The sequence below is a fragment of the Delphinapterus leucas genome, chromosome X, assembly GCF_059928025.1.
Source record: "Delphinapterus leucas isolate spDelLeu-1000000601 "Yukka" chromosome X, BTC_Dleu_Yukka2, whole genome shotgun sequence".
NCBI classification, from domain to species: Eukaryota; Metazoa; Chordata; class Mammalia; order Artiodactyla; family Monodontidae; genus Delphinapterus; species Delphinapterus leucas.
In genome coordinates this window covers 21,167,341-21,182,502 of record NC_143150.1, presented here as the reverse complement: position 1 = coordinate 21,182,502, position 15,162 = coordinate 21,167,341, and the positions used below count along the sequence as shown (strand labels likewise).

The window sequence follows — 15,162 nt, the reverse complement described above, 5'->3', positions numbered from 1 at the left end:
ATTTGTTTGATTCAGTATTTGTTTGTTTTCAATTATTTGGGGTATATACCTAGGAGCGGGATTGCTGGGCTGAGGGTTCTTTTTGAAGGCAAGGAAAGCGGAAAGAACTGAAAGTTAAGGGGAAGGCAAGGGAGAATCAGGGAAAAGGAGTCACTCCTCATCCTGATTGTACGAGAAGACGTGTGAGGAAACGTGCCTCAAAGCTGCCCCGTCAAGCAGACCTTGATGGTTCCTCTTGTATGCCACTCGTGGGCCTGTTCCGACTTTGGCATCTTTGCCTGTGCCAGTTAACTTTGGGCTGTCTCAAAAAGGCAAATTCACCTGCAAATGACAAAGATCTGTCGCCAGCGAGGAAAATTAGAGGAGTGTGCCGGGGTCTCTGAAGGCAGCTCCAAGAGAAGAGCCCCAGGAATGTGGTGAGCGAGGGCTGCTCTGATGGAGTCCTCGTGTGACCTGTGTGGGGGACAGCAGTCACTTGAATGCATATGTTCCGGACCCAGGCTGAGTAAGCACATGACTTTAGAGTCTCGCCTTATAGTAATTTCTGCCCCGCCACCCACTTTTTTCCCCATGTGTTTATTATGCTCTTACTGTGTGCCAGGCACCTGGGCTTTGGTACCAGGGAGACAGTGATGAACAGGACAGACGTGGACCCTGCCTTTAGGGAACTTACGATCTCATTCCTTTATCTTCCAGGACACCTAGCACAGGGCTAGGCACAGAATAGACACCTACCTGACAGAGGCCTTTGGAAGGAATTACTTCTAACTCCCAAATGGCACAGGGTACAGAAGAGGAAATAAGCTGGCAGCCATGACCTCAGAGTTTTTTCATAGAATGCACAAAAGATCTAATGTACATGAGGAAAGGTTTTCCCCTCCGGCTGCTCAGCCATTACTTGAATGCTTCTCTCTGACTGCCTTTTCCTCTCGGAAGAAACCCTTCATCTCCTAGAAGGTTGCTAAAAAACGATTTCTTTCAGTAGCTCACAACAGCTGATGGGCATTTTTGCTGATAGAATGTGTGACCCAAAGGGAAGGTATATTGGACCGTGGCGGTGCCTTCCATCTGGGAAGCTTAGCTCTGCTCCTTTAAGAGTAGCTGCCAACTTCCTCCTGGGATTTGGTTTTCAGGGGGCACTCTCACCTCACCTGTGCCCTTTGGACTCTCTCCTGTCCTGTTGCCCAGGTGTCACAGCTAAATCAGCTTGTCAACTGTACTACGTGGCATATTGGCAACCACTGGGCCATGTGCCCACAGATGACACAGTTGAATTTGTCATGGAAACCTGCTTTTTGTCCACGTGGGGCTGAGAGGTGAAACAATTCACCTAGATGATGCTTAGCTAGGGAACAAGGAGGCTAAGGGGTGACCTGATGTCTGTTCTCAGATCAGGTAAGCAGAGGGTTTAAAATGGGGTTTTTTGGGAGAATTTGGTGGTCAAGTGGTTAGGACTTGGTGCTTTCACTGCCAGGACCTGAGTTCAATCCCTGGTCGGGAACTAAGGTCCCACAAGCCATGTGGTACAGCCAAAAAAAAAAAAAAAAAACACACACTGAGTCCTGAGTCCTAACCCCTTAGCCTCCTTTTTTCCTAGTTTCATCCATGTTATAGTGTGTAACAGTACTTCATTCCTCCTAATGGAGGATTGGATAATATTCCATAGTGTTTATCCACATTTTTTTTATCCCTTCATCAGCTGAATGACATTTGGGTTGTTTCCACTTTTTGGAGATTGTGAATAGAGCTGCTGTGGGACATTCACGTATGAGTTTTTATTTGAATACCTGTTTTTTTAATTCTTTTGGGTATATACCTAGGCGTGGAAGCAATAGGTTTTCATGAGGATAAACTTGGCCATTCCCCTCCCTACCATGTTTTCAAAGACGAAACAGAAGGAATTATGCTTCCTCATCTTACTTTGAATTGGCAAGATCGCGATTGGATATATGAACATTGTGACCAACAGGGAATTGAAATCCTGGGATAGGTCTAGGATTCTGCTTGCAGAGTAATTCCCTACATCATTTGAAGCAGGGGTCGCAGGCCTAAATGCCTTCAGGCTGATCGTGTTAGAGAGCAGAGCAGGCTGGGTGGGGCCTGCTGAATTGGAGAACGCACATGTCGCCTCTCCCTCCAGCCAACTGTTGACATGTAGGAATGTGGATGCAGTGTTGCCAGATCTCCTGATTTTTTTTTTTCAAGAAAAGTTGGAAATCCAAAATTTTAAGTGAAATTTCCCAATTTTAAAATGTTAGAAGTTAATTAAATTATAGGGGTTTAAAACACTGGGCCAAAACCTAGACAGTAAGCGGGCTAGATCTGGCTGTTGGCTGCTGGTTTGTAACCTCTGATGGATAGCAGGAAGCGGATTTCTCTTGGGTCGCTCCCAGCCCCTCTTATGGTCCTTCCTTTCCATCTCCCATTCTCCTAACCCCATATGGATATACTTTGCTTCTAGATTCCTTCTCTAGCCTACCTCCTTTTCTCACTTCCCTCTCTTCTTTCATCAGATCACCTCTCGGATCTTCAGGGCCGGGCAGAGGGTGATCCTGGCGTTTCCTGGGACTTTTACAGCAGTTCTGTGTTGGGTAAGCTTTAAGTGGGATTCTTCCCACCCTTGTCTATGGCTCAGAGGTTTGGGATCTGCTTTGGGTTTCACTGATTCTTCTCAAAGCCAGGAGTGACCTAATGGAGGTAGCCCTTCTTCACCCGTTAGTAGCTTACAGGCCCTTTCAGCCCACACTCTAGCCCATGCCTCCCCCAGACTCAGAACTTGTTGGCCCAAACCAGGAGATGCCATTGATTTGGAGAAAGCCATCCGTCATTAGCCCTCTACCACTCCCCACCCTGGGTACTTTAAAAATTCTCTCTTTTCCAAGTCCCTTTCTCCTCCGTTGCTTTGTCCTAACCCTGCCAGAAGCGCCTATGTGCGTTGTCACCTCTTCTGGTATTGCTCACGCTCCAGAGGGACCCAGCCCCTCATCTGGCAGCTACCATTCCCTCCCTACCCTGCCCCCAAGATGCACACAGGGTTTCTGAGATGATAGCTGCTGTCTCCCAAGCCCTTAGCCTTCTGGCCCGAGCTTTCCTTTGTTGGAAGAGCAGTGAGCCTTTTTCTGTGGCCGTCATCCGGCATTCACCCATTGGACCAGGGGCTGCAGATCGAGGGAGGCACCCGCTACTAAGCTTGGGGGAAGTTGGACCAGGAGAGGCAGGCCACACCCGAACACACGGCTGGGGAAGGGAACAGGCTGAGCCCCCTCCGGGCTTCTGGGGATGCCAGCAGGCAGTCTGGTGGCTTGGGAAAGCTGCAGTTTGAAGGGCAGGTGTTTTCCCTTGCCTTCAACTGCCGATGACATCTTCAGGCTTCTGTCTCCAACAGTTGGGCAGCGTATCCTTCACACCACCTTGCTTTTTTCCGGTTGAAAGGTGGAGGAGTATAAGGAATCTCTGGCCACAAAGTACTACCTCCCGGGGCTAGAACTTTCACATGCCCTCCCAAGGCTGTGAGCCATGAGATCAGAGACATTTGGCCCTGACTGGGGATCTGGTTGTTCGTCTGATCACCCACCGCCACACCTCTTTATCTTGTTGGAGCATTTCTTTTCTTTGGTCTTATGCATGTAGCTAAGTCCTAATTCCCTGTATGATGTCTTTACAGAGGAAAAAGACGGGTTTGCCTGTGACCTCCTACATAATCCTCCTGGGAGCTCCGATCAAGAAGGAGATGATGTGGATGGGGATGATTTTATGTTTGAGCTCTCAGACAAGCCTCTTCTCCCTTGCTACAACCTCCAGGTGTCAGTGTCCCGCGGGTGAGTGTTTGAGAGATCTATGAGGACCAAGCACTAGCACCCCGGGCCAGGGCCCGCCTCCCTGAGAATGCTGGAGTTCTCCAGAAGGAAGCTGAGACCTGGAGAACAAGTGCTAGAGCATAGGAAAGATAATATATGACCAAGTCCAGCCTGACTTTCCAGCCCAGATTAGATATGTTCAGAATAGCTCTAGGTACATTGACTATGTGTGTTTTGCAAAACCAAAATCTCGATTCACTCTCTGAAGGATTTTTGCCCTGTTCCTGGGTGTAAGAGATGATCTGGGAGATATTTGGGCTGGTGAACTATTAGAATCTCTGGAACATTTTTGTGGTTTCTGGGGACAGCCAGACAGAATATTTGAAATTGAGATTCTTGGAAAAGCCGGGACATATGGTTGCCATAGCTATGGGGCCACTGGGGTCCTTAAGTAATCCACAGGCTGGTTTCTCATTGCCTTAATGTTGGCGAGATGATGGCGTGGCTGCTGTCCTCTCAGATTACCGTGCATATTATAACGAGGATCACCCGTTTTCAGAGACTAGGATATACTTGATACTTAGCATTAGACTGAACCCAGTTTAACCTTTATTTGATGATTCAGAAGGGAGTTCAGCAGCCTGCAGGGCCGTGGCTGAACTGGTTAGGAGGATGCAGGATACACTGTCCTTTCGTTCTTGGCCTCCATCATTAAGTGTCCTCTTCTTGGTGTCTTCACATATTTCAAATACCTTTGCAGACACTTTTAAGGATACTTTTTCTTTGATATCTATTTTTAAAATATCAGACCCTATTTTTTTTTAAATGAAAGCACATGAAGTGCACATGATAGACGGGGAGGAGGGGGCAATGGATTAGGAACCCTCTGAGGGAGCCCCTCAGTTGACGACTCTAACCACTAGACCACAGTTTCTTTGCATCCCTTCCCCCCTGGCCTGATAAGAATAAAAATAGCCTCTATGATGACACTAGTAGGGATCAAGTTTCACGGGCTTTTGGTCCTTATTCTTCTGGGCATAAGCTGATCCCTGAGGGCGGGGCTGGGCCTCTGGGATATAGTATTGCACAGTTAATTAATTCCTCCAAAGTATTCAGCACCTCCTTCTCTGAAACAGGATCTTGGGCCCCAGGCAGTAAAAGGACCGGGGTAGTGTGCTTTAGGTGCGGACAGAACACGGAGCAACCGAGGGCCGCGCACCACTCAGCAAGCTGGGCGGCAGGCAGGTTTTCCGTTGAGAGCTTGGTACCAGCAGAGCTGGTGTTCCTGATGTTACATCCTCCAGCGCCACTTCTGAATCTGCCCTTCCACACGGCTACAGCGCGATGTGAACATTTATGTTCTTAAAGAAATTGTGTGTGTGTGTGTGTGTGTGTGTGTGTGTGTGTAGAATGATGACTCCGAGGCCCTGTGGCTTTCAGAAGTGCCTTCTGACTCATCAAAGCAAGACTGAATTGTGATCACCAATGTTAATGTTCTGAGGGGGTTTTTCCTCCATTCTTGGAAAGCGATGTCCAAGTGTCTGGCATCTGTAGTCCCTTTCCCTTAACCCAGAACACCCCATTCCCTGATTGTGTGAGATGACAGAGGTTATTGCCATTTGGAAGAAATGCTGCATTTTAGGGATGAGGACTGTGGGTCTGGGTAGAAGTTTTAGGTGCTGTACAGAACATTCAATTCCAGAAACATGTCTTAAGCAGTTGTACCAGGTCAAACCCTGAGGGCTAGAATACAGCTCTGGCCTTCAAAGAATCTCCAGTCTGATAGAGGACACAGACAGGTATACCATTAACTCTAATAAAAGACCGAGTTCCTAAGCAGATTTACTATTGTAAAAAACTCAAACAGTTCAGAAGGGTGTCAAGTGAAAAATAAAAGTTCCAGTCCACCCCAAGTCCCCATTTCTGTGCCACAGAGAGAACCACAGTTTACATTTCTTGTATATTCTTTCTGAAATGGGCTCTGTTACAGGTATTATAATAAGGGTACAAGCCAAGTGCCATGAGACTGTGGAAGATGGGATGAGCAACCGGTTACATCGGGGGAAGGCTTCACGGGTGACAGGGAGTCTGCACTGGGCCAGGGAGGAGAGGAGGATGGAGGGTGTGGCACGAGCAAAGGCACTGAGACATTCAAGTTCAGAAAACAGGGCTAGTCCTTCATCAAATGGCTGGCATTTGGTGGGATGGGGATACAGTGTGCAGTGTGTGTGTGTGTGTGTGTGTGTGTGAGAGAGAGAGAGAGAGAGAGAGAGGGAGATTGGGTGGAGACAGGGCTGAAGGGGTTGAATGGGGTCGTGTTTGAATGAGGTCTTGCATGATAATCATGCTAAAGAGTTTGAAGGGTTTTTTGCTGGAGATACTGGGGATCCATTGAAAGTGGTTTAGGGAGCGAGTGAAAAGGTCCGATATTCTTTTTAGGAAACGAAGAATAACAGAGGACCCAGTGAGGAGGCTGATGCAATATAGTCCAGGCTAAAAGTGGTAAAGGCTGGAAGTGGGACAGTGGAATGGCGAATGGCGAGGAGGGACAGCCCTGGAAACAGGGACCACTGACATGGGGATGCAGCGTTTCCTCGTGGTTTAGTCAAAGCAAGCGTTTGGCCCGGGCCAGCCTAGCAGCCCCCCTCCTGACTGCCCCCAGGCTGTCGCCCAGTCGGGTGTGCTCAGCAAAGTCAGACTGGCTGTAGCTGTAACGTGAGCTCCGGCCCTGCAGAAATGATGGTGCTCCGCTGGAGAAAAAACTTGTCTAATGCATTCCAGAGCCAAAGAGAAATGCCTTTTGGATTACCCGCAGTTTAGGCCTTTCTCCACGGCTCCCCCTCTGCCGGGGAAGATCTTGGAGAACAAGGAGGCAGGGGAAGCAGGAGTGAGAACAGGAAAGGGAAACCAGACAGGCTGGCAGGGATCGCTGGGGGCAGAACTGGTCCCAGCAGATGGTAAATTCCAGGTCACGGTGCGGGTAAGGCCTGGGGAAGCCTGCTCAGAGTTTTAGGTTCTGGAAGGCCCATTTCCCTCCCGCTGCCCGTTTTTGGAAGAGGTCACCACTCATGGGTTGAGTGCTCGCCATTTAGCTGAAAGCTGGGCCTGCCAATGTAGGGGCCAGGAGAAAATATTCACCTCCGCTACACCCATGGGGTCTGTGGCTTAGTGGAGGGTGGCCAGACCGGCAGCCCTCCCACCTGCTCCCAGCACCCCACCCCCGCCGCCCCGTCCCCTTGGCCCCCTCCCCTAACTCCCATTCTTGCCTTTTCTAGGCCCTGCAACTGGTTTCTCTTTACCGACGTCCTGAAGAGGCTGAAGCTTTCCTCGAGGATCTTTCAGGCTCGGTTCCCGCACTTTGAAATCGCCACCTTGCCCAAGGCCGAGTTCTACCGGCAGGTGGCCTCCAGTCAGCTGCTGACCCCCGCCGAGTGGCCTGGAGGCATGGACGCCACCTCCGCCCCGGGCTCCTCTGAGACTGTGGAGCTGGTGCGGTACGAGGCGGAGCTGCTTCGGCTCCTAGGGTCCGAGGTGGAGTTCCAGCCTTGGAACAGTTGACCGGGAAAACAGCCCCTCCCTTTTCTTCTTTCTCCTCCCAAGTTCACCCTTCCCCCACCTCCCATGTCTTTCCCCCACCGAGCACCAGACTGCAGAAAGAGGCAATAATACGGACCAACAAGAAGCCGCCTTATCAATGCCAGCATTAGTGACTGGATTGTTTTTTTGTTTTTTTTAATTTGGTTACAGTTAGTTCTCATCTCCCTGTCATCGTCATTGTTGTCGTGGTTGGTGACGGGGGTGGAAAGTTGAACTCCACGTCTGAGGACAAGAGGTCCCAGGGGTGGTGGGAGGTGGCGCCAGGGTCCCTTGGACTGGCCTCCTTGTGTGTGACCAAGACCAAACCTGGGCCCTGGGTGGCCACGGCCTGTCCGGAGGAGAAAAGAGAAGAGTCCAAATCTCTGAGCGCCCCCTCTGTTCCCCTGTGTTCTTTTGTCTTCCATAGTATTTATTTTATTAGTATTTAATTTGTATTGTTTCATTGGTTTCTGATAAGTCTGTATCACTGTGACGATTTGAGACAACTTGTTGTATTGAGGGACTTTCTTCACCTCCTTTCTTTGTCTTTCTCGATTAAGCTCTGAAGCTGTTCCCTCCCTCCGAAAAAGTTACTCCCAGGGTTTTTTCCACCACTGGGGAGGGGGCAGGGAGGGGTGGGGGGGGCCACTGGCCTGTGACTAATGATGGTGGCTGGTGCTGGCCCAGGTCTGGGGGGTGGGGGGTGAATCCTGAGTCTTTGGTGCTCACCCCTCCCCCAGTTTTTCCCGTTTCACCCTCCTGCCCTTTGCAGCAGCCCTGCTGTCTCGAGATTAGTGTTTACTGGGGAGGGGAGGATTATGGGAGTAAGGGGTTAATGAGTTACTCTTATGGAGGAGAGTTGAGAATGGGTCTGAAGGATAAGGTAGCCCCCTCCTTGCTGTCCTCACTGCCCTCCTCAGAGTGCACAGTATGGGTTTGTTCCTGCAGCTTTCCCCCCCTGCGCCCCCGGCCTCCCTGGATACTGAGCCTCTCGGGTCCCCACCCTTGTCCCCATCTCTCCCCCTTGCCTGACTCAGAGCACCCCTTTCCTCTCTCTTCTCTCTCTCCTCCCTCATTCTCCCTCTGCCCCCCACCTGTTCTCCTTTGGAATCTGCAGAGGGCTCTGGGATTGCCTGCCAGATGTTGAACCCAGGCCTCAGCTATTTCCTAAGATGAGGGCAGGAGACTGGTCTCCTGCCGGCCTCCACTCCTGCCTGGGGACCTGGGGCTGAGTGTGTGGCCCTACCAGGCTTCCCTTCCAGCGCTGAGTTTGTTCGTGGAGAGAGGGGGAGGTGCTTGGGCTGCTTCCCTGTCCCGGCCCCCTCTGTGGCGTTGTCTTTCCCACTCTTGTTCTTATTTTTCTATCAATTGCTATTTTTCCGAACAATCCTTGTAGAGAGTATGTGCCATCCAAAGGCGGGAGGGCCTCCCTATGGCCAGCTCTGGTTGGAGATGGTACAGTTTTATTGTACAGGTGCTAAAACAACAACAACAAAAGAAGAAAATGGAAAAAAAAAAGGACAAAAAAAAAGGCAAAAAAAAAAAAAAAGCCAGTTTGAGGATGGGACAATCTGTTCTCTGGAGACTCCTGACCCTTGCAGGAGCATTGGTGGTTATTTTCTTTGTATTGTGTTTGTTCTTTGTCCCCAGGGGGAAGTTCTAGGCCCCCTTCTGTAGGACTGCTCCCCACCCCCACCATACTGCCCAGTTGGTTTTGAACAGTTGTTCTCCCTTTCTAAAAAAAAAAAAAATATATATATATATATATGTGTATATATATATATATATATATATATATATATATATATATATATATATATATAAAGATGAGGGGTTTTTTGGGGTTTTAATTTTTTGGTTCTGTTGGGGGTCATGGTATTGTGTGGTTTATTTTATGTTTGCCTTTACTTTTTTGCATTTGGGTGTGTATTCTGGCTGCCCTTTATGTTTAATTTTAAGCAACTGGCTGTGGAGTCAAAAACACTTGCATACTGAAAAACCTGTGTCAGGGCTTCTGTCTCCTGTCTTCTCTCCTCCCCGTATTGGCTCTTCCGTGGTTACAGAAGGTGGGCGTCCCCATGAAGTCAGTGGGGAAAGCCCTGATCCTGCTTTGCAGTTTTGGGTCCTTATGGGCACAGCAAATGAGGACAAGGTGGAGTGGCCAGTGAGCATTTGGGTCACTGGGGCAAGATCTGGAGAGGAAAGGAAAGGCCGGGGCAAATCCCGGGGGTGGCCAGTGGGGAGAATTGAGCACCTGCGTTGGTCTGGCGCGGGGTGGCGGGGGTTGGTGGGGTCCCCCCGGGGGGTGTGCACCCATTCCTCGCGCTGCACAGGAGGAGCATGATGCGGGGAGGGACCACCTTTTAGGTGGCTGTGAGGGATGCCGCTCTTTAAGTCAAGGAAATCACCTGCCTGCCAGCTCTCTTCCCTGCCCTGGGCCGTCGGTGTCAGCAGCTGACCTCACCGTCTAGTCACTGCCCTCACTGTCATGCTGGTGTGCCCCTGCCCCCGTACCCACTGCAGTCTTTCTGTGGTTCTGCTTTCCTAAGACCCCGCTACTATGGAGGCAAGATGCCCATCCTGGATTTTACAGCTTTTCTCCCTACTTCTGAAAAACAGTGGTAGAAGCTATAATTCCTTCTGACTGCTGGCTCCAGAATGAGCCCGTTATTGTTTGAGGGGAACGGGATGCCTGCAGGCCTGGGATGAGGCCCTTTTAAGCTATGTTCTTAGGACCTCTCACTGTGGCTGCAGTCTCTGGAGAGCCGTATCAGCGTACAGGCCAGGGGTCTGTGTGTCTGGCCCACAGGAGCCCAGCCAGCCCCAGGAGTGATCTGTGAGCCTGCACTTACCCACTTTCTGATCCTGAGGCCTCGGGTTCCCAAACAACACCTGAGGCCATGTGGCGAGTGCAAGGATCCAGCTAAGCCAAGGATGCTATGGGAGCTCAGAGGGATGGGCAGGGGCACAGGGTTGTTCAGAAGTGATGCCTAGTTGATAAGTAGGAAAATGGGAATTAGGGGTGGTAGGGAAGAATCTTTGAACTAAGGAGACATCTGAGCACAGGCTTGGAGACAAAGAAGGGTAGTATGTGCAGGAAACTACAACCCACTTCAGTGTCACCGGAGCTAGAAGGTACAGGTGGGGGAGGAGGGTGTAGGAGCCCTGCCAGCCATGCCACGGAGTATGGCTTTGACTTTTGCCTGAAGTGATGGGGAACCATGGGAACTCTTTAAACCAGGTATGACAGAGTATTTTTTTGTTTTTCTTTTAATACATTGGTAAAAATGTGCTGGAGGTAGGACAGGCAGAGGGAGGGGAAAAGGTGATCCCTTGAGATTCAGAAGAAAGGATGAAGGGAGAGTCGTGGGGATGCTGTAAGGATTTCCATTTAGGGCAGGAGGGACATGCTGTGGGCAAAGTCCGAATAACTCCAAAGGAATTGGTGATGGTCCTTTGGGGATCCGTGGACAGCCATGGGTGTTTGGGGTGTGTGGGTGTGCACACCCCTTTATTTCTCTGGAGAAAGGGGATGAGTTAAAAGCGGGACCAAACAGCAGTTTCTTTTCTCGCTTTTGGGTTCCCTTCCCCACACCTTTTCTGGAGTCCTCTCACTGCCCTTCTGCCAGAGTGGGAAGAGCAAAGCAGGAGGTACGGACTGTGAACCCCATAAAGCAGGAGGTAAATCTGCATCCCTGGTCCGGACTGGGGTGAGGACGATGGCCTCTTATTAAGTGATCTAATCCTTTCAGTGCGGCCTAGGGGAAAGAGCCAGCCCACCACTTACCATCTAGGCTGACTTCGGGTGAGAGAGAACCTAACCTTTCGAGCCTTCATTACTCCATCTGCCAAATGGGGCTCAATTTACTGCCGACGGAAGAGAATCACACTGAGTAAACATGGCTGTTTAGCTGAAGTTAGTTGCTCCTACGTGCTGAGGTCACAAGCTTACAGTTAATGATGGTCTTACCAGAATGTTCATTTTTGGGGTGCAGCGTTGAGAGGGAGGCCCTGTTCAAGTCTCCGTACTCCGAGAAAGGACGACCCGCGATCTATTTGGGTTGGGGGGGGGCGGGAATTGGGCGATAAGCTCCTGCCCCTTCCATATTTTACCCTGTGCCGGGGAAGCTTGTTGGGTGCTTTACTGTGTCCCGTCCCTGCTAAGACAAGTGCGTGTGTGGTTTGCGGAGGATGAGGTCCGCCCCAAGGGCGGCCTGCTTAGCTCCCAGGGGGAGGGGCCAAGTGCTGGAGCCTTCTGGACCCCGCAACTGGGCGGGCCAGGCTCCACGTGTTCCCCGAGACCACGGGTTTCCATGGCGAGGCGGGCTGCTAAGCTGCAGCGTTGGGCAAACGGACTCGGACGCCTCCCAGGAACCCGGGCTCACGCCGCGGGCGGTCGGGGCCCTCCGCGCGCAGACGGCTGTCGCGAGTGCCTCGATCACTCTCCGATTTCAAGGTTGAAAGCGGCGGTGCGTGCAAGTGTAGCTAAACGCAGGCCGCGGTGGGGAGGTGGCCAGGCCGGGCGCCCCGCGGCTGGGGGCGGCGGCCCGGTCTCACTCCCGCCGCCCGTGCGAGAGTGGCGGCCGGCGCAGGAGGCCAGGCCCGCCGCGTGCTCACCTGCTTGTCCCGGAGGCTGGGGGTGGGTGGCTGCGGGGCGGGGCCCGGGCGCGACCGGCCAATGGGGAGAGGGCATTCATTCGACTGCTGAATTCCCCCTGGAAAGGGGAGGGGAGGCGGAGGGGGCCGGGGCGAAAGTTCCAAGCTACTGAGCGATGGAAGGCCTTGGTGGGGGCCGGAGCCGCCCAGGGACAGTTTGGGGCGCAGGGTCAGGACAGAGGCAGAGAAAGATGCCGGCCGCGGCCGCCTCCGCCAAGAGCGGCACGCCCCGCCCTGGCCGCCTCTCCCTTCCCGGGCTCCGCTGGGTCACCCGCCCGCCTGCGCCGGCTCCATAGCGCCACCTGCTGGACGCAGGGTGCCAAGGCCGAGGCTCTCACAGGCTGCGACCGCCTTGGCCTCCCAGGCCTGGGAGCAGCCGGAGGGGAATGAGCTCACTCACCTCGGATCCAGCGGCTTTGGAGCAGGAGGCAACCGCCTCTTTAAAAATACATGATGGGGTCAGAAAGACTACGATCGTGAGAATACCTTCTTGTTCCGCCCCTCCCACAGGGCCTGACGCTTCTACCACTCAGTCCCACCCAGGGATGAGGAAATAGTGATGAGTCTGTCCCAGGAAGGGGGCAGCAGAAAAGGGCAGGAGTTCAGAGTCTTCGGGGCACCTGGTGGCAGCAAGGCACTGCTGGAAGCAGCCTTGGTCTCCTTGTGGACCCTGCTGTCGCTGTCCTGGGGCGGCCGCAGACGTGGGCAAGGGAAGCAGGTGCCTGCAGTGCTATATGAGGGGAAAAAAGCCGTGGTAGCCCCCAAGTATGGGTTGTCCTTTTCTCGCCCCTCTTGCCTGCCTTAGTATAGGGCTGAAATTCCCATGGTTAGAAACAGGACTCATTCATTCTTTCAATAAACATTTATTGAGCACCTACTGTGTGCCAGGCACTGTGCTAGGCGCTGGGGATACATCAGTGACTAACACACAGTCCCTGTCCTTGAGGAGCTCACAGTCTATCGGAGGGGAAACATACATAAACACATAGCTAAGGAGCTACCATGTGCTAAGTGCTACAATAAGAGGTATATACAAAGTGCTGTGGGAGCTCAGAGGAGGGAGTAATGCATCAGCTGCTGGGGGTGAGGAGCAAGTCTCTTGACTCTATTAACCACTGCAAAGGCAGGGATGTTGTTGCCACGTGACCCTGGTTGAAATGAACCTGTCTCCTGAGGCTCTCCTCTAGCCCTCTCCCATAACTATATCAGCACAGGTTAGTTTATCAGATTAGCTAATTTAACACTTCGAGTAGGAAAGAAACTGGACAGGGAAGTTTCTTTAGGGGCAGGGGATGTTCAAAGTAGTAACAACTCTTGGATGCTAAGGCTGGGGGGGTGGGGTGGGGGTACCATGAGGGCACTGAGCCAGGGAGGGCAGGCCCTGGGCAGTGGAGCACCTGGGGTGAGTGCCTGTGCAGAGGGGAGGTTGGAGGTCACCTACCTCAAACTTTGGTCCCCCATCTCTCACCAGCTCAAGCAGTAACCGTCCGCTGATGCTCACTAGTTGCTTCGTAGTGTGCCCTGCTCTTTGGGTGATACAGTCCCCTGCCCCTCAGAAGGTAACTGGGGAGACTAAATAGGTTCAGGTCGTTGAGGATGTAAGCAACAGTTTGTGATTATTACAGAGGAGATGTCACAGGCTGCTCACAATCAGTTGCCAAAACTGCCAAAACTGGTCTGGGGAGGCAGCTTCCATGAACCAAGACTTGAAGGATGGATACAACTTAATTGGTACTAGCGGGGTGGGAAGGCCATTCCGGTTGAGCAGAAGCGAGTAAAGCAAAAGCACAGAGGTGGGAAACTCCAACGGAGGCACATTCAAAGGCCAGCCAATCCACCCCTTTGACTGGAGCAGTACACAGGTCAGGGAAGCAATGCTGAGCCGACTGGGGAAGTCAGGCCCTGATGGTGAAGGGCCTTGTCAGAAGGTCAAAGACTTGGGAACTTGTCTGAAGACAGAGCTGATGCTAAGCGCAAAGTACTTCTGGAACGGCTGACCTGAGCCCTCAAGTGCTCCCCCACACCTCCTCCAGGACCCCTGGACTGCCTCACGATTCAGAAAATAAAGGGTTAATGCCCAGCCGCTCAGAACAGATTGGAGGTTAATTTTTTTTTTTTTTTTTTTGGCCGTACGCGGGCCTCTCACTGTTGTGGCCTCTCCTGCTGTGGAGCACAGGCTCACGGGCCCGGCCGCTCCGCGGCATGTGGGATCCTCCCGGACTGGGGCACGAACCCGCGCCCCCTGCATCGGCAGGCGGACTCTCAACCACTGCGCCACCAGGGAAACCCGGAGGTTAAGTATTTTGAGTGTCACCCCGACCTGGAGGCATCCTGGCAGAGGAAGAACAGAGGTGGTGCCCTGGCAGATTGGAGGGGCTGAGTCGGATCACCCTGGGGGGCTGCCAATATGTCTGGGGAGGGGGTTAAGCTCTGAGTTTGAGCTAGGCTGGGAATGTGGAAGAAGGCCAGATTTGAGAGACAATGGCAAACTGCGCTGGAGTTCAGGAAATGGGGAGGGGACAGGGTCAAGTGAACGCAGCCATCAGCTGGCTCTGAAATGTCAAGCTTAGAAGGTCAGGAAAATGGTGGCACCATTAACAGAAACAGGCAAGTCATGATGGCCTTTTTGTTTCGAAAGGTTTTGTGTGTGTGGAGGACTTTCAAAAATCCATTTTTGATAGAGGGGCACTCTTTGAGGGACTGACAGGCATCCAGGTAGAACTGTCCAGCAGACCGCTAGAAATGTGAGCCACAAGCTGAGGAGAAGAGTGAGGGCTGGAGCTCTAGATTTCAGACCCAACCCAAAGAGCCCTCCTGGAGCCAGGCGGGTGGATGAGGCCCTTGGGGGCACCCACAGGTAAAGTGGTAGATGTGGAGCCAGCACGGGCACAGAGAGAGAGGGTGACGGAGAACTCGGATGAGCCCAGCTAGTGCCGAAGGGGACGGGAAGTAGTGTCATGTGCTGTGAGGGCTCACAGGGGCCAAGAAGTGCGAAGAAGACCTTCGTATGATGAGTTCTATGGGGTTGGGGTGAGGGGGGCAGGGCCAGTCTCAACCCACGTGGCACCTTTGTGCCAAAATTACTTTTAAAGGTGACCCTCTTCAAGATGCTTTACTTTCCGCCACCAGGAAA

General features: G+C 52.2%; 1 protein-coding gene across 4 annotated transcripts in view; it reads left to right on the top strand.

Annotated features, from left to right (window-relative positions):
- Positions 1-8,018, top strand: part of BCORL1 (BCL6 corepressor like 1) — a 59,590-nt gene extending 51,572 nt beyond the window's left edge. For all 4 annotated transcript variants that reach the window (XM_022561506.3, XM_022561502.3, XM_022561504.3 and 1 more), the window contains 3 exons: positions 2,514-2,591; positions 3,665-3,818; positions 7,073-8,018. In XM_022561506.3, the coding sequence (XP_022417214.1) occupies positions 2,514-2,591; positions 3,665-3,818; positions 7,073-7,355 (515 nt within the window). In that variant the 3' untranslated portion in view covers positions 7,356-8,018. The remainder of the gene's footprint in view (positions 1-2,513; positions 2,592-3,664; positions 3,819-7,072) is intronic.
- The last annotated feature ends 7,144 nt before the right edge of the window (positions 8,019-15,162 follow it).